A 22255-nucleotide genomic window follows, 5' to 3' on the forward strand; every position below is an offset into this window, starting at 1 on the left:
AAATTATCTGGGAGGTAACACGTCCTTGTGTGAAGAGTTCTTAGGCATTAATATGGTTATTGAAATAGTAAAATAAATGGCTTGCAGGAAAGCTGCTATGATGCAGGTAATTTAACACAGGCCACTCCTACCTGTCTTTCAGATTCTCTCCTAGTATTAGTACATTTTAATCCATATTGGAAATGAATATGGATTGAGTGAGAAGCAAAACATTAAAGTCTCCTCTATAGGATGGCAGAGGATTGATAAACTCCAAACAAATTAGCTATCTGTCATTAGCAGCTGGATTTGTATAGCCTGACAATTCCACACTACTTGCACTTCTTGCTAAAGTTATTTCATCCATGCTTACGTTTGCCAGGGTGAGCACTTACCATCTTCCCATCATTACCAAAAACGACTAGACCATTCTTGGTTACAAGTCCAGGTCTTGAAGCACCTTTTATTGCCAGCTCTTGTCCAGCAGGCACTGAAGCATCAAGTAATGATGACCCATAAAAAGTAACCACCTAAAAATAAATGGAATTAAAAGTGCACAGATTCCAAACATGCTCTAAAATTCTAATAATGAAATTATACTGTTTTGAAGCTTAAATATAAGTACTTACACATGGAAAACATGTTACAACATTATCTCTGTATCTTTACAACCCAGGACATGTAAAACTTTGCAAGCTGCCTAAACCTGCAGATCTGCTTAGCTGTAACAATGTGCATGCTGGAACCAGTGCAGAAAGGGAAGCAGCTTTTTTCAGTGCATGCCCAGAGGAAGAGACTGGCAGAAGCCTGACTGTGACCGGTGGAGTCCAGCTCTGCTCCCAGTCTGGCAATGCTGAACACTGCCTCTCTGGGGCATTTCTGTTCTTTCTGGGCTCTCAAATCAGCAACAGTTCCTGGACATTAGGGCAGGGCTTTTGGAGCAGCTTACCAGCAGATGGCTAATAGTTAAGTAACAAAATCTGGACATCACAGGCAGGAAAGACAATACAATTTTTAAAATACTTTGTGTAAGTACAATGTGCATCAAATGTACAATACTTCTAATGCACTGAAATGAAGTAGTTGGTTTTGGATAAAATGAGATAGATTTATTTCTACAAATGATCTAGGCCCAAATCTCTTTAAATAAAACCTTCTTTGTTATTTCAGTAGCTCAGTGTTTCACTTGCTGTTAATACTGTGATGTTGCCCACTGTACAGCATGGCTTGCATTATACTGTAATGCATGCCTACTTCACAAAATGACTGGCACAGTTTGGTTCTACCCTTCTTACTTATTGCTTTGTACCATGCTCGTTTGTTGTTTTTTTTTTTTAAATCTTAACTACTGTGTTCTGTACATTTGTTTAGGTGCCTGTTTGAGATATATGTAAAACATACAGTCATAAAATGAGAGCTACTGCAATGTAACTCTCATTTGTATTCACCTGTGTGCAGACACCTTTAGTTTTATAATAACAAAGGTCAAAAAGAGGTCATAGAAAAGAATAATATTCTCCTGATTTTCAGAGCATACCTGGCCATCTATTGTTGCCCATGCTCCAGGCACTTTGTCATGCCCTCGAATCCAATTGTGCAAAGCTGCTGCAGGTTGGTCCCAGGAGATCTAGGAAATCAAGACATGCCAGGTAATTCTTCTCTGTTTAGGCATAAATCAAGTTAGTAATGTTTTCCTATAAGAATTACAAATTCTCCCTCCTTCTCTTTCAACTGTTAATTTATTTAAGAACACAGAAAGGGTCTGCTCTAATAAAGGAAAATCAGTGATCTCCAGATGGCTAATCATCAAAGACCTATCAAATTGGATGATCTTAGCACTCTTGTGTTCTGTGCAGTCTATATCATAGATTCTCCTTCTCACACTAATATAATGAAAATATAACTCTTGCTACTAGGTAATCATTCATAAATAATTAATATTATGATTAATAAATTTAATAAGCATAGTATAAATGGGAATAAGTGTACATCTGGGATATCACCTTCTGCTGAAAATGATCTATTTATTGCTCAGATACTACTTTCTTTAATAAAACCACAAACTTTTATTAAAATACTTTCTAATCATTTACTAACCCTTTATAAATTGTTTCATGAATGGAATTCCCACTACAACTTGCAATTCCTGCAAGACTTTGAGGAAAAAGGAAATAATGTTTTAAGAATGTCATGTATATTTAATGTGTAAAACCAGTGAAAATGTATTCCTTTATCTTTGCAATACTGTGAGTATATGTACAAAATTAATTAAAGAATCAGAATAGCTATTAAACAACAAATCTCAGGTACCCAGTATCCTTCTTAGTTTAAGCACAAGGAATATTTAGAAGCAAGTTATAAGCCAATGAGAAGTGTTTTACAGCAGGAAGATTAAGCTAGTTCACCCCAAGGAAGCTCCTTATGAATGAATAAAAATATCCTTATGCAAAGCTCTTTGTTTCTAAGGCAAGGCAGGAATTGAAATATGATAAAAAGCATCACCTACAATATTTCAGGTGGAAAGGACTATATTCACCATGGACAAGAGATTGAAATTGTTGGAATAATTTTTACTTTTTTTTTTAAAAAAAAACTTTTGCACTGGTCTAGAAAAGGAAAAGAAGGTATTAAAGGCAGCATTCACTATCATTTTATGGTGGCCCTCCCAACCACAAAGAAGATCCAGCTAATGCAGTGGGGGTGCTTATATAATTCTTATATGGATGCTTAAATATTTTTTTTATCTGTTGTTTGTTTACGTGACCTATATTTTTTTTTTCCTGGTGCCAACAGGAAAGGTGCCAACACTTGCTTTTGCTAACATCAAATCTATTTCTGGTAGAGAATTTAGTACGGACTGTTGGTAAACAAAGAGAGCTATCTTCATTCAGTGCTGTATTTAAAAGTCTGATAACATATTAAGAATCCACTGAAGGTGCAGCTGCCATCTAGCTGTGTGCAGATGATCCCAAGTAGAACACCAAGTTTCTAAATATATGTAACTGCTAAAAGGAAATAGGAACTTAACCTGGGGCTCCATTACATGCATTCTTGGCCTTATCCCAGGAATAAGAGGTAGGGAAACAACTGAGTTGAAATTAATCTTAACTTAATATCACTGCTACTGTGATCTGAGTTGATAACAACTTTTCTGGTGATATGCACAAAGCACAGTGCTATTTAACACTACCTCTGCATTTTCCTTTTTCTGGATCCCTTCATATGTTGCCCCTTCTTTAGGCTGAGGTATACGAGGGGCCTTACCATCAGCAATTAGATGTACAGCTTCCACCTAAGCGAAAAAGTAACAGATTTAGTGTTAGCTTGGTTTGCCTTTTTTCCTCAGTCATACTTGTGAATGACAGCAAAAGACTTTCTGCCACAAGGGGAACCGGTTTATTTTTAAAACCTAGGATTTCCAAAATCTAGGGGACCAATGATGCACTGATTAACATACGCATACGCTTAAACTTCTTTGACAAAAGAAATAGCCTCAGAAATTTGATGGGAGTACCTAGTCACCAAACATATAGCAGCTGCCTAAATTCTGCAGGACCAGAATGTGGCTCTGTTTGATTGCATTCAATTCTTTCCTTTTTCTTTCTGCAAAAAGTTATTTCTCTGCATTTAAATGGAGAGAGAAAAAATTTCTCTAACGATCCATGCTGAGTATTTTTTATGCATTTTTGTTTCTTCATTTTAAAACAATACAGAAAAGGACAAGCATACAAAATCCAAAGCCAATCCACCAGGGCTCTGAACTTAACCCTCCCCCCCCTTTTTTTTTTCAACCTTACCCTAACTTTCTGTTCTCTCTGAGCCTTTAAAAAATTTCACCTTGTAAAAACATTCAAGAAATCTGTGGAAAGAGCCACACTCCAGACAAATTCGACTTCTTGCCTTCTTTGGAAACAGGATATGTTTTGCCTGCTGCCAGCAACAAATATTCTGAGGCCACCTCCTCAGCTGTTGTGAAGCAGCACGGCTCCACTGAAGTCCAGGACTCAACTGAGCACCACAACCTCTGTCTTTCCAAATGCATGCATCTTGTCTATATTTCCTTTGCTTTCAAACTCCAGCAGATGCTTTTCTTTTCTGCTTAAAATGTTGATATTTAGTACAGGTAAACATACCATAGCCTTTATTCCTTCTGGGAAGAGAAACCGGTTATACAGGTCATCCACAGTATCATTTTGGCCAACGTCACATTCTCGCTGCAGAAGGATTGGTCCAGTGTCCAAACCATCATCAGCCCAAAAAATAGTAAATCCTGCTTTCTTATCTCCTTGAATTAAAGTCCTGGACATAAAGAAAGCCTTACAGTAAATACAGACAGTATGAAAGTAGTCTGGGATATCAACCATCTGTTACACATTCATTTACTTTAGGTAGATAGAAAAGAAAATCCTAACTGTCTTTAATTAATTGCTCATTTCATAGTCAGGAACCCACAGTTTTGACACTCTTGATGTGTGGTTTCCACAAAGCGACATAAGAAATGCTGCAACTGAATCCAGAGTCTCTATCACACAGTTCATTGTGATAATTACTTTTAAAGTATCAGTGGAAAGACACACAGAGCAAAAGGTGTGCAATAGTTATGATGTAATTTGAAAGATGGAAGCATCTAGACAGCATATTATCTTAATAATTCATGGTTGTTTACTGTAATTAGCTAAGCCTCACAACTTAACCTGTAGGTCAGCAAGGGAAGTACAGCTGTTGCACAGCTGAAAAAGAGCTAAACTCAGAGTGGAAAATGATGGATATGCAATTGTTTAAGGAAAAGATATTAAGGGAATTTGCCTCCAGCCAGATTCTCAGCTGCTGTGCATGAACATAGCACTGCTCTACAATAGGTCTATGCTGATTTACATCAGCTCAGGATCTGTCTCTGAATCTGAAGCGAACTTCAGCCACTTAGATTTTCCAATTCTCCTTCGGAGCTGTATGTGCCTCAGAATGATGGAAAATCAAACAGAAGTGTGTTTAAGGGAGCAGCCAGAAATGGAGGGATATATCTTTCATGCTTGCTTTTAACCATTTGTCTGCATGCAAACACCAATCCAATTTGCAGTAAGACACATCTCTTGTAAGTATTCCCTTGGCGGTCCATGTTGTAACAGGATCACCTGAGATGTGCCTTATACCCATGAAAGTTCATTATTAATTGTAAGCACTGAAAAGTACATTATTAAAAAGAGTAAAGCACACTTTCGTGGAGAACAAGGGGCAAACTCCAAAGACAACTGGAGAATCATAGAAACATAGAATGTTTGGGTTGGAAGGGACCTTAAAAGATCATGTAGTTCCAACCCCTCTGCCATGAGCAGGGACACCTTCCACTAGATCAGGTTACTTCCACTAGATCAGGTTACAACCATCCAACCCGGCCTTGAACACTGCCAGGGATGGGGCATCCACAACCTCTCTGGGCAACCTGTTCCAGTGCCTCACCATTCTCACAGTGAAGAACTCCCTCCTTACATCTAATCTAAATCTACCGCTTTTAGTGTAAAGCCAGTACCCCTTGTCCTGTTACTACAAGCCCTTGTACAAGGTCCCTCTCTGGCTTTCCTGCAGGCCCCCTTTAGGTACTGGAAGGCAGCAGTAAGGTCTCCCTGGAGCCTTCCCCTCTCCAGGCTGAACAACCCCAACTGTCTCAACCTGTCTGCATAGGAGAGGTGCTCCAGCCCTCTGATCATCTTGGTGGCCCTCCTCTGGACTTGCTCCAATGGGTCCATGTCCTTCTTATGTTGGGGCCCCCAGAGCTGAATGCAGTACTGCAGGTGGGGTCTCACGAGAGGGGAGCAGAGGGGGAGAATCCCTTCCCTCGACCTGCTGGCCACACTTCTTTTGATGCAGCCCAGGATACGGTTGGCTTTCTGGGCTGCAAGTGCACATTCCTGGCTCAGATTCAGTTTTTCATCCACTAACACCAAGTCCTTCTCCCCAGGGCTGCTCTCAATTCATTCTCTGCTCAGCCTGTATTTGTGCTTGGGATTGCCCTGACCCATGTGCAGGACCTTGTACTTGGCCTTGTTGAACTTCATGATCTTGGCACAGGCCCACCTCTCAAGCCTGTCAGGGTTCCTCTGGACGGCATCCCTTCCCTCCAGCACGTCGACCACATCTCACAGCTTGGTGTTGTCAGCAAACTGGCTGAGGGTGCACTCAATCCCACTGTCCATGTCGCCAACAAAGGTGTTAAACAGTGGAAGTTGGCAGGTATAAAAAAAGTGAATGCTTACAGAAGTTTGGCTAGCCCATATGTATTGGTTTTGTTTGGCAAGGTTTTGGTAGCGGGGGGGGGTTACAGGGGTGGCTTCTGTAAGAAACTGCTGGAAGCTTCCCCTGTGTTCGAGAGAGAGCGAGCCCATACCAGCCGGCTCTAAGACGGACCTGCCGCCGGCCAAGGCCGAGCCAATCAGTGATAGTGGTAACGCCTCTGTGATAACATTTTTAAGAAGGAAAAAAGTTGGGACGGAGAGAAACTGCCGCCGGAGTGAGGAGTGAGAACATGTAAGAGAAACAAGCCTGCGGACACCAAGGTCAGTGAAGAAGGAGGGGGAGGAGATGCTCCAGGCGCCGGAGCGAAGATTCCCCTGCAGCCCGTGGTGAAGACCCTGGTGAGGCAGGCTGTCCCCCTGCAGTCCAGGGAGGTCCACGGTGGAGCAGATCTCTACCTGTAGCCCGTGGAGGACCCCACGCCGGAGCAGGTGGGTTCCCGAAGGAGGCTGTGACCCCGTGGGAACCCCGCGCTGGAGCAGGTTCCTGGCAGGACCTGTGGATCTGTGGAGAGAGGAGCCCACGGAGCAGGCTTTCTGGCAGGACTTGTGACCCCGTGGGGGACCCGCGCTGGAGCAGTGTGCTCCTGAAGGACTGCACACCGTGGAATGGACCCATGCTGGAGCAGTTCGTGAAGAACTGCAGCCCGTGGGAATGGCCCACGTTGGAGGAGTTCGTGGAGGACTGTCTCCCGTGGGTGGGACCCCACGCTGGAGCAGGGGAAGAGTGTGATCAGCCCTCGTCCTGAGGAGGTGAAGCGGCAGAAAATAACGTGTGATGACCATAAACCCCATCCCTGTCCCCCTGTGCCGCTGGGGGGGCTTGGTGGTGAAATCCGGGAGGGTAGTTGTGCCCGGGAAGAACGGAGGGGTGGTGGGAAGGTGTTCTGAGATTTCATTTTACTTCTCATTACCATGCTCTGGTTGATTTGTAATAAATTGAGTTAATTTTGCAAATTGAGTCTGTTTTGCCCGTGACGGTAATAGTGAATGATCTCTCCTGTCCTTATCTCGACCCGCGAGCCTTTTGTTATATTTTCTCTCCCCTATCCAGCTGAGGATGGGGGAGTGATAGAACGGCTTTGGTGGGCACCTGGTGTTCAGCCAGGGTTAACCCATCACAGTCATTTTGGTGGAGAATGCGGGCAATGTGAGGAATTTGAGATAAGGATAGTAACTGAGAGAGGTAACGGGCAAAACATGGACTGAACGCAGCTAGAGAGTTAAGAGCTGCTTGATGAGTGGGGAATCTTTATTGTTGTAATTGTGGTGAAGGGATGAGGGGTGGATTGTGTGTGTAAATTGTCCACTTTTGTCAGTTTTGTGATGATATTATTTTGATTTTGGTGTGGGGAATTATTTTTGTGATGTGAGTGAAGACTTTGTGTGATGAATGTGGATTTTAATGATAGTTCTTAAAAATGTGATGCACAGAGGCGAGGGGTGGAATGTATTGGTTTTGTTTGGCAAGGTTTTGGTAGCGGGGGGGGGTTACAGGGGTGGCTTCTGTAAGAAACTGCTGGAAGCTTCCCCTGTGTTCGAGAGAGAGCGAGCCCATACCAGCCGGCTCTAAGACGGACCCGCCGCCGGCCAAGGCCGAGCCAATCAGTGATAGTGGTAACGCCTCTGTGATAACATTTTTAAGAAGGAAAAAAGTTGGGACGGAGAGAAACTGCCGCCGGAGTGAGGAGTGAGAACATGTAAGAGAAACAAGCCTGCGGACACCAAGGTCAGTGAAGAAGGAGGGGGAGGAGATGCTCCAGGCGCCGGAGCGAAGATTCCCCTGCAGCCCGTGGTGAAGACCCTGGTGAGGCAGGCTGTCCCCCTGCAGTCCAGGGAGGTCCACGGTGGAGCAGATCTCTACCTGTAGCCCGTGGAGGACCCCACGCCGGAGCAGGTGGGTTCCCGAAGGAGGCTGTGACCCCGTGGGAACCCCGCGCTGGAGCAGGTTCCTGGCAGGACCTGTGGATCTGTGGAGAGAGGAGCCCACGGAGCAGGCTTTCTGGCAGGACTTGTGACCCCGTGGGGGACCCGCGCTGGAGCAGTGTGCTCCTGAAGGACTGCACACCGTGGAATGGACCCATGCTGGAGCAGTTCGTGAAGAACTGCAGCCCGTGGGAATGGCCCACGTTGGAGGAGTTCGTGGAGGACTGTCTCCCGTGGGTGGGACCCCACGCTGGAGCAGGGGAAGAGTGTGATCAGCCCTCGTCCTGAGGAGGTGAAGCGGCAGAAAATAACGTGTGATGACCATAAACCCCATCCCTGTCCCCCTGTGCCGCTGGGGGGGCTTGGTGGTGAAATCCGGGAGGGTAGTTGTGCCCGGGAAGAACGGAGGGGTGGTGGGAAGGTGTTCTGAGATTTCATTTTACTTCTCATTACCATGCTCTGGTTGATTTGTAATAAATTGAGTTAATTTTGCAAATTGAGTCTGTTTTGCCCGTGACGGTAATAGTGAATGATCTCTCCTGTCCTTATCTCGACCCGCGAGCCTTTTGTTATATTTTCTCTCCCCTATCCAGCTGAGGATGGGGGAGTGATAGAACGGCTTTGGTGGGCACCTGGTGTTCAGCCAGGGTTAACCCATCACACCATATCAGATCTTTCACACATTTAAGCAGCATTTGTTCTGGTTTTTATTATGTAAAAATTCCAAAAGAGCACCCTGGTGAGAAGTGGATGTTCTCAGCATGGCACTGGAGGAGAAGAAGGTACAGTGGGCAAATATCCCTGATGCTGAATAGGTGACAGGATGGTAACTACGGCCCCCTCCTCTGTCCACCAGCTCCCTCTGCAGACAACTGCTGATAACAAAGTGGCAGCAGCTGGAAGAGGCTGTAAAGGATGGAGTGAGGAACCCTCAGAGGCCCAGGGTCCTTGTGCCTGGAGCCCCTTTAGCCATGCCTAATTCCCACGGGTTTCCTCAGTCACACTGGAAAGGGTCTGATCAGCACCAGGGCTGTAGCCACAACATATAAAAGAAGTTGTGATGAGAGCAAGGGGTGTGACGAGAGAATGGTCAGCCAAGGCCAAATCCTACTTAGTTTAAATGTCTTAGGACAATGGCCTTTACTTGAGAAGGGCAGGAGCAGAAGCTTGCAGAAGGAATATGCAAAATAGAGCAAGACTTGGTGATACACCATTGGAATACTTTCCCCTTTCTGGAAACCTCCAGAACTTCCTGAAAGAGAGTTTGTATCTCCATCTTCCTGTGGATAGATCTTGATGAACTTTTCCTCCATGAAAGCATCCTTCTAGGCTCTCTAGATGTGCAGTTCCACATTTTAATAACAAACTGCCTGGAGTAAAAGTACCTCCTTGCTGTGGTTTAAGCCCAACCAGCAACAAAGCACCACAAGGCCACTCGCTCACTCTTTGCCCCTGGTGGGATGGGGAGGAGAAAATATAATGAAAAGCTCATAGGTCAAGATTAGGACAGGGGGGAATCACTCACCAATTATGGTCATGGGCAAAGCAGACTCAACTTGGGGAAAAAAACAAAATCAATTTAATTTGTAACCAATCAAATCAGAGTAGGATAATGAGAAGTAAAATAAAATCTTAAAACACCTTCCTCCCACCCCTCCCTCTTTCCTGGGCTCAACTCTCCTCCCCAGCAGCACAGGGGGACGGGGAATGGCGGTTGGGGTCAGTTCGTCACACGTTGTCTCTGCCGCTCCTTCCTCCTCAGGGGGAGGACTCCTCACACTCTTCCCTTGCTCCTGTCTGCAGGGGTTTCTCTCACATTCCAATCTCCTCCCCCACTGCAGTTTTCCCTTCTTAAATATGTTATCCCAGAGGTGCTACCACTGTCGCTGATTGTGGTTGGCCTTGGCCAGAGGCGGGTCTGACTCTGAGCTGGGGAAGCTTCTGGCACCTTCGCACAGCAGCCCCCCCTGCAGCCCCTCCCCTGCTACCAAAAGCTCGCCACATAAACCCAATACACTCCTTCATTACATCAAATTCCACTACCTGATCTCTTTGCTGGCTGCCCCCTAACTTTTGATTAAGCATGAGCAATAGTTCCTCATTTACCTTCCCATGTCTTTCATGGCTTAATACACTGCTAGGATACATATTTCTTTCCCAATTACCTCTTTTCCCATCCGAAGACTCCTAGATTTGTCTCCTGTCCTGTGGAAGCTGTTCTATACCTTTGACTATCTTTCTTAGCCTTTTCTGAAGCATTTCTAGTTCCTTCATGTTCTGACTGAGATGCAGACAGTATTTAAGATCCTTCCATGGTCTGTTTTCTGAATAACAACAATTAACCTAAATGTTATTATTGCTTACATATAGTCAGGTTTTTTCCCCCCTTATGTGCATTACCTTATATTTTTTAACTTTGAATTTGACCTCTCATTTTCTTAATCTCACTTTCACATTATCACATTTACCCATTTGTGTAGAAATTGTATTCTTTATTACAGATTGAAATCAGAGTGACTGGTCTAAAGTTTCCTGACTTTCCCTTTCAGCCCTTTTAAAACTGGTATTGCTCTTGCCATTTTCCAGTCTCCTGCACCATCATAATCTGAAGGAACAGAAACACTGTAGGCTGTCCCAAACCTGCAGAAACATTGAAAGTCCCCTGGTCCTGAGAAGAGATTTTTATTCATTCATCAATTTATCTAAAATCTCTTCTACTCACAGTTCAGCTCAAGAGAATTGTTCTGACTTATTCTACACAAAGAAGGGCATGGTAGTAACATCTTAAGCTCCTCCATCCTGAATACCAATACAGATTTCCTACTATGGTGTTCTCTTTGATAAGCACCTTTTTAAAATTAAACACCTGTATCACCCTACATACCTCCCACCTATAATGTATTTGGGAAAATTGTTATTATTCAATTTTATGCCTTTAAAAGTTGGTTCTTTATTTCTTTTCTGGACTGCTTTACTCTCATTTTTTACCTGGTTTGCCAGAGTCTTTCCCCACTTGGATACAACTGCCACTTTTTGAAGGATTTCCTTATGTCTCTAATAGTTTCCTTTACTCCTCTGTTTAAGTACTTCAGTTTAGCATTTTTTTCCACTAAGGATTACAAATAACAAAAAAACCAAAGCAAAATATGCTGTTGTTTTGAATCTACAACACTGTGTCTTTAGATAATCACCATGCTGCCTTTAAGATTCTTTTAAAATTGTTTCTTCATATTTAGACAATTTCTTCTTGAATTTAAACACTGTGATAATGGCATTTCTGTTGTCACAAGAATGCTAGATCTGAGTCTACTGTGGTCATTATTGCAGTGTAGTTCTTTCACAGTAACATTTTGAATCTAGCCTTGTGCATTGCTCAGGAGAACAGCCAGATAAAATTTTATTCTTGTGGATTCTATTCTCTCTCTCCCTTCCTTTCTGTGAAATCTTAGGCTCTGCATCAAGCCCTGTTGTGACAGTTATTTACTGTTTGTGGAGGATGAGCTACAAGAGCAGTGTCCTGCCTATGAAAACTCCAGATTGTCGATTTGCCTATGTGAGTAAAATATATGAATGTACAGATCACATCACTGATCTTCCCAGAATAACAGCTGCACTTGCATTGGAAATCATAACGAATCTTAGGTATGAAGTGCAGTTCATGAACCAAATACTCAGCTGCTTCAGAGAAGTTCCTTCAGAGCAGTTGCAAGTCAACAGAACTGTGCCAGCATTTACATTAGTAGGGGGTACAGACCAACATCATAACGTGACGTACATATAGTTTTGATGCATAAAACTCACCAGTTGATTGCCGAAGCTCCTCGGTGGCGTGGTAGGATGGATGGATGGTAAATAATTGAGCCATGTTTTGGGCAGTCAATAACATCCATGGGGATGAACTGTGTACAGAATGGAAGGACATTTAGCTCTGCTCCAACTGATTTGTAGGCTGCGACTACTTCCTGGATAGGCTTGCCTTTAGCTCTCCATCTGGGGAACTTAAAAACAGGAGTGCCGTCCTTCTCTGCTGCCAGTGCTGATGGGAAAGAATAATATTATTTTTCTTTATCTGCATTTTGTGTTAAAAATTCAAACTGAAATCAGAGAGATATTGCATGACAACTCCAGCAGATCAAGCATATGATTACAGAATGCCCTTTGTACTGTTCTGTATGCTGTTTAAAAACCTTTGCGCTTGGATATATTTTATTAATTCTGTCTTTGATTCTCATTCCTACAGCTGATGTCATTCTCAACTTTAAGTTCACTCTTACGACTTGGCTAATAAGTACCAATGAAAGCAGAAAAGAGTGATGAATGTTATTGACTATCTAACAGTGGCACTTCATTTCTTTTCCTGGTCATTATATTTGCCTGCAACTGGTTTCATTTAGCAGAACTTAATTTTCCACTTCAGCAATTTGTATGTGAATATGACTACATACAAGTAAGATTCACTCATGTCAGCATTTTGTCACATTGCTGTGTGGTACAAATAATTACAGATGCTAACAGCCTTCAGTAATTTCTTCAAAATACTGTTTACTGATGCCTTCTGGATATAATTTCACTCATCTGTGAAACACACAGCTACACCCAAAATTAGGCTTAAAGGTGAGAAAAAACAACTGCACTAATTGCAGAGAGAATTTTTAAGCGTTTGATAAATTCTGTTGTGCAACCGCTTAATAACTCATCACAGAGAGTAGGACAGTAGAGTCAAACTCTACATCTGTTGAGTTGTATGTGTAATAGGAAGAAAAGGGAAAACAAGAAGAGGTGTGGAAAATTCACCTAATTTAATTTATATTTCTAAATAAATTTCTAAATACATTTTCATACTTTCCTTTCTCTTTTTCACTTCTGAAATTGGAACTTGAGTTTGAGCTGACGCATCTTTAGCCTATTAACTTAGGTCTTAAATAAATACTTACTTAAATATCATCCCATAGAAGTTAGTGTGTACTTCAATTGCCTTTAGAAACAAAAAATGTAGCTGTCTGAGGATACAGAAACATGAGCAAATTTCACTTGAGATATAAGCTTTTTGAGTTATCTGGAAGTAAAAAGCAACAAAGTATCCAGCAATTTCCTTTTTTTTTCATTAGGAGAGCAACAAACTAATTCTATGGTTTAGTTACAATAAATATATGATTGAAATCAGTAGAAAATTTACTTAGTTACATCTGCTCAGGTAATAACTGTACAACAATAGTTTAGATAATGTAACCAAGTATTATGGTATGCTTCCAGAGCTGGATAGTCGAATTGTCTTTTTCTAAACTAACAGTTACCTCCTCTAATTCTTCCAAAGTGTGATTAAATCCTTTAATGACATAGAGTTACAGAATGTAATAAACTTGAGAACTATATGCTAGTTTGGGAGTGCCATAGCCCAGGTAAGCAAAAATTATGTTTGATTCTTCCCTCGTGAGAGTTTTGTGAAAACATGTCAGGACCAAAAAAAAAAAAAAAAAACCAACAAAAAAAACCAAGAGAGAGACTTGAGACAGCTCATAAAGTTTTAATTTCAGATTATCCATAAAGGTACATTCCATTCTGGCACTTCTTTCTATTTGCTAATCATATTAACTCATTGGTTTTATGCCGCTGAAAAAAAAAATTATAATTCAGATGATCCCAAAGTAGCTTCTTTGTCACACTGGGCTCTGTTCTACGAGTACAATCCTGAATACCTGTCAGGCAACAACTCTTTCTTTAGGAAGTCTAGAGAAATCCTTATTCATCTTGACAGTGGAAAAAGGGAGAGCAAAGCCTCTTCGAACCTTTTCAAAGGGTTTTCAATAGTCCAGGTGGAAGAGAAATAGGCTCTGCAGGTAGACTTCCACATGCAAGCTTGTTAGAAAGGGCAGAACACTGGGGATAAACAGTCTTGGCTCCATGCCTTGAGTGTCTTGGACAGCACAGTGAAACAGGTGACAATTTGTGCTTGAGTACAGGCTGAGCAGCTATTTGCTTTAAGATACAGATCTAGTTCAGGATAATTACCTCTAGTATGTACATTCAAATAAGGTACCTAGATTAATTTATTTTTCAAATATCTTAATGTATGGCCTGGTATGGTTAGAAAAGATTTAAATACTGACTGACAAGGTTAAACTGATTCTGGGACTTGTGTTTGTTAAAGCATCGTTCTTGTGCTGAATCCAGTGTAATAAAGGCAATATATGCAAGTCATTCCCATATAGATACCACCTTCTCATGAAAAGGCAAGTTTGTTATGTCTGCCTGTAATTTTAACATTTGGATTAAGGTTACACTTACCCAAAGGATCGGCTTGTCCATTCTTGTCAGGCACTGTGAATACTCCCACAACTTTATGACCCTCTTTTCTCAGCTTGTTATAAACTTCTTGTCCAAAAATACTTTGACCTATAAGGGCTAGCTTTAGCTTATGTTGATAAGCCTGGTAAAAAGAATTAAAACAAACCATGTTCTAGGATGCAAAGAAAATATGTTGTTGCATACATTTGTCTCTCGCTCTTTCTTGATCAATGTTAATTTTGATTTAAAATGGAATAGTCTCTCTGCCCAAATCACCTTTGAAGGAATAATAGTCAATTTTTTTTATATTAATGACAGGCAACGTACAATTCAGAGAGAGCACACATAACATAAAAGTATCATCTGATACTTTCACTGATGTTTACACGGCTTTCCCAGAATTTTCATTAGACAGACCCACTGCTCGTTTCAAGAGGCATAGCAGGCTCCATGATCTTATTCATAGTCAGAACTAATATATGAAATGAAAATACATTTTTTGAAACAGGTACATAAAACACTTTTTCTAGGCATAATTTAGGTGCCTGGAACATGCCTTCTAAATCCCTACAATTAAATGGTGGCATATTATTTGTGGTTAATATGTATAGGCTAAAGAAGATAAGCTTGCATTGTTCCTGCCAAGTTAAAGGTAATGATGATCCACTTGATCCTCCTACAGGGAAATACTGCTACATGTGATGTTCCCTTGCTGGACTTCCACCGCCTTCTGCGTTTGCATCCCAGTACACTGGACATGTGCTTTTAAGCTTCTTCAGACTAAGTAGGTGCAAATAACTCCCCAACTTTTTATGTTTAGATAATTTGAATCACCACACTACTATGCTATCAGGATATCATGTACTGCTATGTTATTCAAGTGCTTACACCCTGAGAAAACTACTAATTCCTTCAGAGTCCCTTTAGATTTAGGGGACAGCTGTGCTCCTTCCCCTCTCCCACCCTACCTCCAGTCCCTCACCTCTAACACCTCCTTTATCCCAGAACTGGTGTTCCTGTAGCTGCATGAACTGCATTAGAGTACTGAGCTGGGGAGGCACTGACCTGACAAAATGTGGCTTGTTCTTAACAGGATCTATTCAGTGATCTAGTTCATTGCACTGCCATGAGTCCTAACGCAGGTCCAGCTGGGGACCAGGAATGAGTATGCAAGCACTGGCAGAAGGGTGGAACTGTCCCTATAAGCACTGTCTTTGCATTTTTCACCAGCTTCTGGAAACTGAAAACTGGAAAGCTTTGAAAAACAAACGGAGTAGCAGACCTCATTATGAAGGAAATGTCCACACAGAATAAACAGAAAACTTAACCTTCCTCAAAGCTGAATTTGGTAGAAACTATTCTTAGACTCAAACGATAAAGATCCCTCCTTTTAGGAGGTCTGAATGAAAGGTAGGAGATAAATCCACATACTCCCCACCTTTATTCTTAACTTCACCTTTCCAACTGGACTTTCTCTTCCATTCTTTCTGAATGACTCATTAGATGCCATAAGCTCAGAATGATAAAGAGGAATCAAAGCACTGTCTGAATATCTTAACCACCTGCATTTGGTCTGTACATTGGCACTTGTATGTTTTTCTCCTCCCTCCTCTTTTCCCTTTCTTATGGTGCTGGGACATGAGGATACCTTGACTAAGTGGGTTGTTGATTGGATACCAAATGGTCTGGACTGCCCCTCAGATCATATGACAAATTCTAAGACAAAGAGAAATGTCCTGAAAAATAGGTTAGCCAAAACCACAATCCATTTCATTGCAATTCATTTTACAGCTGAAATATTATGGATCTATTTTGCTGTTTTCAAGTGACATTTTAGTTGTGCAGTTGGCCTTAAAAAGGGGAGTTATGAATTGGTATGTTCCATTACAGGAATACTGAGGTGTGCTTTTTATCTTTTATATAAAACAGCAGGAGATAACTATTTGTCCAGAGACAATATTTTGCCTCAGAACAGAACTGCATAGTAAAACTGTCCCTGTATTACAGCATTAGTCAGCACTAGTGCAACTGCAGTAGTAACAAGTAATAAGATGCAAAGGTGGACATAACTCAGGCTCTTTCAAAATCAGATTGTTATAGTTGGCGGGTAAAAAATGTCTGTGAGACTGGTGATGACAATATTACTAACAAATGCTGCACTGCTGGCAGTAATGACTAAAATATGTTCACTATTTTCTTCTTAACAAAGACAAGACCTTGTTCTGAGTTACAATAAGCACAATTTATCCTTGCAATCCTTATCTAGCAAGGCCCAATGGATGCCGGTAGATCTCATTACCAGTGCTTTATGATTGATATGTTTGTGTTTACAGCAGAAATGTTGCTGCATTATAAAAAGTAATCATCAGATTTTCCTAATTATTTTAACTAAAGCAGGCAAGATGGAGAAAGATTAACCTGCTGGATCACTGAATATGTTTAGCGTGGTATGAAATCCTTTGATTTCTGTACTGTGCTAATTTACAGTGGTAGCCCAACTAGTACATTGAAGAAACATTAAACATAATCCAGATGAGAGTTACTTATTCTACTTTTGTCCTTTGTTAACATCTTTCAGTAAGAACATGACTGGAAGGGATCTTCTTAGCTAACAAATCTAGTCTACTGCCATCACAAGCAATCATGTCATATGATTGCTTTTACAAATTTACCCAATCTCCTTTTAAAAGTACTTTTAAAGTACTCACTACTGTACTCTGTTGCTTTTATGATACTTGGCCAATCTTCTTGTAATTCTGAGTCTGAATTTATCACCACTTTAAGAGCTACTTTTTCTCCACTTATTCACAAAGTGTTAATAACATATGCATCCTCTATTCCTAAACTTAAATTTTAGTTCATGTTTCCCTGTGAATAAGTCTGATTCTCATATCACATGGAACTGTATACCAGTCCCAGTTCCAAATCATGAACAGTTGCTGTAAATCAACATAGTTTCAGTAAAGCTACACGTGCTTAAGTTGTGCTAGTTGTGGAACTGAGTCAACAAATGGTGAGAAGCAGAGAACTCAGTCCCCAAACAAACAAAAAAATAAGACTGGTAAAACTGAGAAGACTGCAGACTGGCTAAGTCCAATTTCTTCATTGTAGTACACAAAAAGATTAGCCTGGCAGCAAATCAGCTCTGCTGCCTCACAATTACAGAAAGTTACTCAAATGGGGACTGATTTAAATTGCAAGATGGATCTGGTAATTGTGCTATGTGCTGTGATTCTTGAGTTACTTCTCCAATGAATGGTACATGTGTATTGTGTGATTTCTATGAACATCTGGCTTAGATGTGGCAATTTGCTTGTAGCACATTAACACATACACTGCCATCAGCAGAAAGCAGGAGCCAAACCCATAAGTCAGCCATGCAAAGGATTTCTACTGAGTAAAAAAAAAGAAAAGAAATCCCATATGTGGAGGGGTTTGCATGACCAGACCACAAATTCAGTCCTTCAATTTTGTTTTATTTGAAAAATTACAGTTGAGCAACTGTATGAGATCTTATAGCCACCCTGTATCTTCTCTGGGAAATTCTCCTGAATATAAAAATGATAACTCAAGATGAGTTAGACCTGTGAAAGTGGGAAATCCTTTTAGAAGAATTTAATGTGGACATAACACCCAATTAAAATGGAAAGTTCTATAAGATTACACAGAAACGAAAAACAATTTGGTGTTTTCTTTCTTACAGAAATGGCGCATTTTGGCCAGCATGCCATCACTAGCATTCATCAAGAAGCTGTAGAAAGGAAGCTCATTAAAGAACACCGAAACAATTTTGCTGTTGAATAAAGTGCTAGATGGATAGTGGATCATTACCACTAACATATGCAAAGATTAAACTTTTTATTGTTTTTGTCAGTGATGTTAAGAGGTTACATTAGACTTCTTTTGTAGTTGCCTGGCTGACTATGGATGTATAACATTCATTAACAGATGCAAGGGAAGGTTAATGGTCATGTAGTATCAAAGTAGAATTTTTGCTGTACTTTTGTAAGGCTACCCAATTCCTAGTTATGGCAAACAGTGCAGTTCAGGTGGCTTAGAGAGATCTGGCCTTTCTTTTATGACTAATCACAGGATAATGTAGTTATTATGACAGTGCTACAAAAAAGATAAGAATTTAGAAGGTTGGTGCTCACTCTACTGTAATTCTGTTGTTTTCATTGTCTGAACTTTAAATTTCTTCTTTAACCTTCTATTTTGCTTATATTATAATGCAGATTAATATTAATTCAGTTTCCCTGACTCAAGTGTTCCCAATTTGGATGAAGAAAATAAGATAAAGAGCATAAAACCTAAGAACTGCTTGTACAAGCAGTCTTATCTTGAATGCTCAACTTGTCTGAAAGTCCACTTTTACCTCACCACCTCAGTATGAAAGCACAGATTTAAATTTAACTTCCCTATTTAAAAATTCTGTCCATACCATCTGTTGATCCCATACTGGACTTTATTTTACAACGGCTCATTAAAACATATACAGTATTTTAATGTTTGCTTCTGTTCTGGTTCTTTTATTCCTCCAAAACACCTAAACAAAAATAAAACTAATAAATAGAACTAAGCACTGCGTAAAGAAGCAGCCTGACAAATGCTGTTAACTATCTTGTCAAGTTCCAGTTCCTAAAAATGGAAGACAAGACCAAGAGCTACATTTCTTCTCGCAGAAGAGTCTAACTTTACAAAGCCTATATGTAGGAGAATTTATTTCATAGATAAAAATAATTTTGTTACTGCCTCTTTTGTATGTGTGTCTAACGTTCAATTGGTTATCAGTTACTAATCAAATTTCTCGAAGGCTAACATTTAGTAACTGCTACTCTGTTTATGAAGCTTACTCTCAAAAAGATTACAGTATTTTATTTCTCCTGTGAATAAGAATTCAGTGAAGCTAGTAAATATTTTAATGTTATATCTTTGTTTAAATGAATGTAGAATTATGCCTCCTTTGAAAAGCAATACTGCAACTTTATTTCTACAGCGGATCCCCCCTACATGTGCTAAATTCCAGTGCCTCCAAATAGAAACCTATCGTAGAGCCTCCCCTCCCATCTACACAGCTACGGGCAATGCGTTCTCACCAGTCATTCATTCTCATTTTTTGGCATTGCTGAGTGCACTTCCAAAAAGATTGTGTTAAATGTCTTTATTCTAACACCTTCCATATAGATACGTTCAGAGGACTGCTGTCCTCACGCTAAACTGAGCAGTCAAACATGAAACAAAGAACAGTCTCTAGGAAAGAAAAAATTGCCCACCCTCATTCAGCTTGCCAGACCTACACATCTGGACAATTTGGACTGGGCAACGCTTTCAGGGAGCTTGCAGGAGTTCTGCAGTCTATATATTTAACAGGACATAAAGAATGGCTTGGAACAAATGCGCAGAGCTGTAAAAAACTAAACCATGGGGTGCAGAGGAATTTAGGCCATCAACTTCAACCCCGAGCAAGGAACTGGCGATGAGAAGGTCACAAACTAAACACTCTTCCTCTCTTCCTAGGCCAAAGTGTGGGGCTTCTCTCCAGCAGTGGGAACCGGCATGGTCCTAGCTAACTAGAAGGCAACCTTCAGCTCCTCACAGAGCAAATCCAGCGTGAGGGAGGCAGCGAACGGCCACACTCACATTGTTCTCGACACACGGCTACTGGGGATTATCACAGCATCGCTGGTGCCTGCTCCCTGCAGCTTCCAGTCACATCCCTGCAAGACGCAGCGCCCAGATGATGGCTGCGATCCCGCCCGCAGACCAGCCGGGCAGGATGCTGCTTCTGCACCCAAACCAAGCCCTCCTCCGAACCCTCCTGACCTTCCCGTGCCTGTACGCTCTTTACCAAAACGCCGCCAGAGACAATGCGCATCACATCCTGAAAAATGCCCCCTCCCGCCACTTCCCTCTCCTTGCTCGGCCCCGGGTTGCCCTCCGACAGGGGAGGCACGCCGAGGAGCAGCAGCCGCCGTTCTCTCCCGGGCACGGCACGGCACGGCACGGGGGGGGGGGGGGGGAGGGAGGGGGCACGTCCCCCGCTGCCCCCCCCCCACGACTCACCGCGGCCGTCGTGCAGATCGTCCGTAGCAGCCGCGGGGTTGTCCGCAGCATCTTGCGGAACGCCGCCGGTCCCCCGGCTCCCTCGGCCGCCCGGCGAAAACCGAGCCGGCACCGCGGCCGCGGCGGACCGCCTCGTCTGATGCAACCCGCGCCGATGCCGCTGGCGCCCCGCCAGCGCATGCATCCGCGGCCGCGGCGGCGCGCCCCCGCCCGGGCCCGCGGGGACCGGCGCGGCGGCTGGAGGGGAGAAGCCCCGCACCTGCCGCTCCCGCTGCCGCCGCGTCCCCCCGCCCCCTTGGCGGCTGCACGGCGGGACCGGGACCGGGACGGGGACCGGGACCGGGACCGGGACCGGGACCGGGCGCCCCCGGCTCTCCTCACCCCCGCTGCTGCCCGGGGGGGCCCCGAGGGCAGGGACCAGCCGCGGGCAGGGGGGGAGTAGGGGCTCCCGGCACACGAAGACACGAGCCACGGCCACCCGGGCGGGATTTCGTGGTCCCCGACGCGCCCGGTGCGCGCCCAGAGCTCCCCTGCCGCGGGGGTCGCTACGGCCCCCGGCCGTTTACAGCCTCGGAGGCGGCAGGGCCGATCGTCTCCAGCTTTGTCCCCTCTACCGAGGCTCTCAGCGAGACACTCATTTGAATCTGCTGCGACAGTCAAAAGATCACGTACATTAATTTGTCGTTTATTGCGTGCCAAAAATGCCGGTAATGAGGTTAAAAAACATTAATGACTTTCTGGAAATCCTTATCGCCAACATCACCAGGTACTTTTAAAGCTGCTCATTCTACCTAATTAAAAAAAAAAAAAATCTTTTAGCATTTGAGGTCATCTATTAACATAAAGGTTTCAACTTCACTCTTTTTCTAAAGTCACAACAAAAGAGGTATGGAGAAGATCTTGCAAATACAAATTCAAAGTGCTAAAAAAAATCAGAAGGCAAATGAAAATGATCCCAAAGGGGGTATGAATAGCAAACCCCGAAGTAGATAGCGTGGCAGTAGTATAAACATCATTGCAAACTGGGTCAGGTTTAAACCCCTGCAACACTTAATCTTAAAGTACAAGGGTGGGTAAAAGGCTGAATTACACTGTGTTCCTGTGGAGAAAACAAGAAAGGAAAGAATGGAGAAGTTGGTCATCATATGGCGGACTTGTGAACCACATCAGAGAGGTCAGGAAGCAACACTTAACGCCAAATTTATGACCTGCAGACATCCTGCTACAGTAGAAAACACAGGAGACAAAGTCTCGCCTAGCGCTTGCAAACAGCTGTGTCTCACTGATTTTTTGATCCTTTCCTGCAAAAGAAGTGCAGCAGTAATCCCCAGGGTTTAATTCCAAGGCCCCCACCCTCTTCTGGGTACTTCAAATGCTTGGCTATACCTGCAAGAAGAGCACTGCTGCAGAACTGCTGCTCACCCTGTTCAGGGGACACGGGAAGGAGAGGCGTTTTCCAATTGTGCCAGTCCCAAAGTAAGTCAGGTTGGCACAACTCAATTCCCCCATGGAGTAAAGTTACACAAGGGCTTGCATTATGAGTCTCATAACGTAATTCATTCCCTGATTACTTTAGGGAATCCCACATTACTCCAGTGTAGCAAAACTATATCCTGCCCTTTACTTTTACTGCCCTATGTGTAGGTAGCATGGAGTGGAATCAACAGAAATTATAATTAAAACTTTTTAATTAAAAAAAACCCACTGGACTTCGC

At 42.6% G+C, this 22255-nt stretch overlaps 1 protein-coding gene across 3 annotated transcripts in view; it reads right to left on the reverse strand.

The window, feature by feature from the left end:
- The window catches only part of ALDH1L2 (aldehyde dehydrogenase 1 family member L2), a 39371-nt gene extending 18631 nt beyond the window's left edge, over positions 1 to 20740 (reverse strand). Inside the window, exons 1-7 of one of the 3 annotated variants that reach the window (XM_049822469.1) lie at positions 20541 to 20740; positions 14478 to 14619; positions 11994 to 12228; positions 4113 to 4278; positions 3170 to 3271; positions 1517 to 1606; positions 375 to 509 (exon numbers count right to left, since the gene is read on the reverse strand). In XM_049822469.1, coding sequence (XP_049678426.1) covers positions 375 to 509; positions 1517 to 1606; positions 3170 to 3271; positions 4113 to 4278; positions 11994 to 12228; positions 14478 to 14619; positions 20541 to 20720 — 1050 coding nt within the window. In that variant the 5' untranslated portion in view covers positions 20721 to 20740. Of the gene's footprint in view, positions 1 to 374; positions 510 to 1516; positions 1607 to 3169; positions 3272 to 4112; positions 4279 to 11993; positions 12229 to 14477; positions 14620 to 20540 lie in introns of those variants that run through there. The other 2 variants (XM_049822470.1, XM_049822471.1) reach the window with 2 other exon arrangements.
- Between the last annotated feature and the right edge of the window lie 1515 nt (positions 20741 to 22255).

The sequence above is a fragment of the Accipiter gentilis genome, chromosome 18 (genome assembly GCF_929443795.1).
Source record: "Accipiter gentilis chromosome 18, bAccGen1.1, whole genome shotgun sequence".
In the NCBI taxonomy this organism is placed as follows: domain Eukaryota; kingdom Metazoa; phylum Chordata; class Aves; order Accipitriformes; family Accipitridae; genus Astur; species Astur gentilis.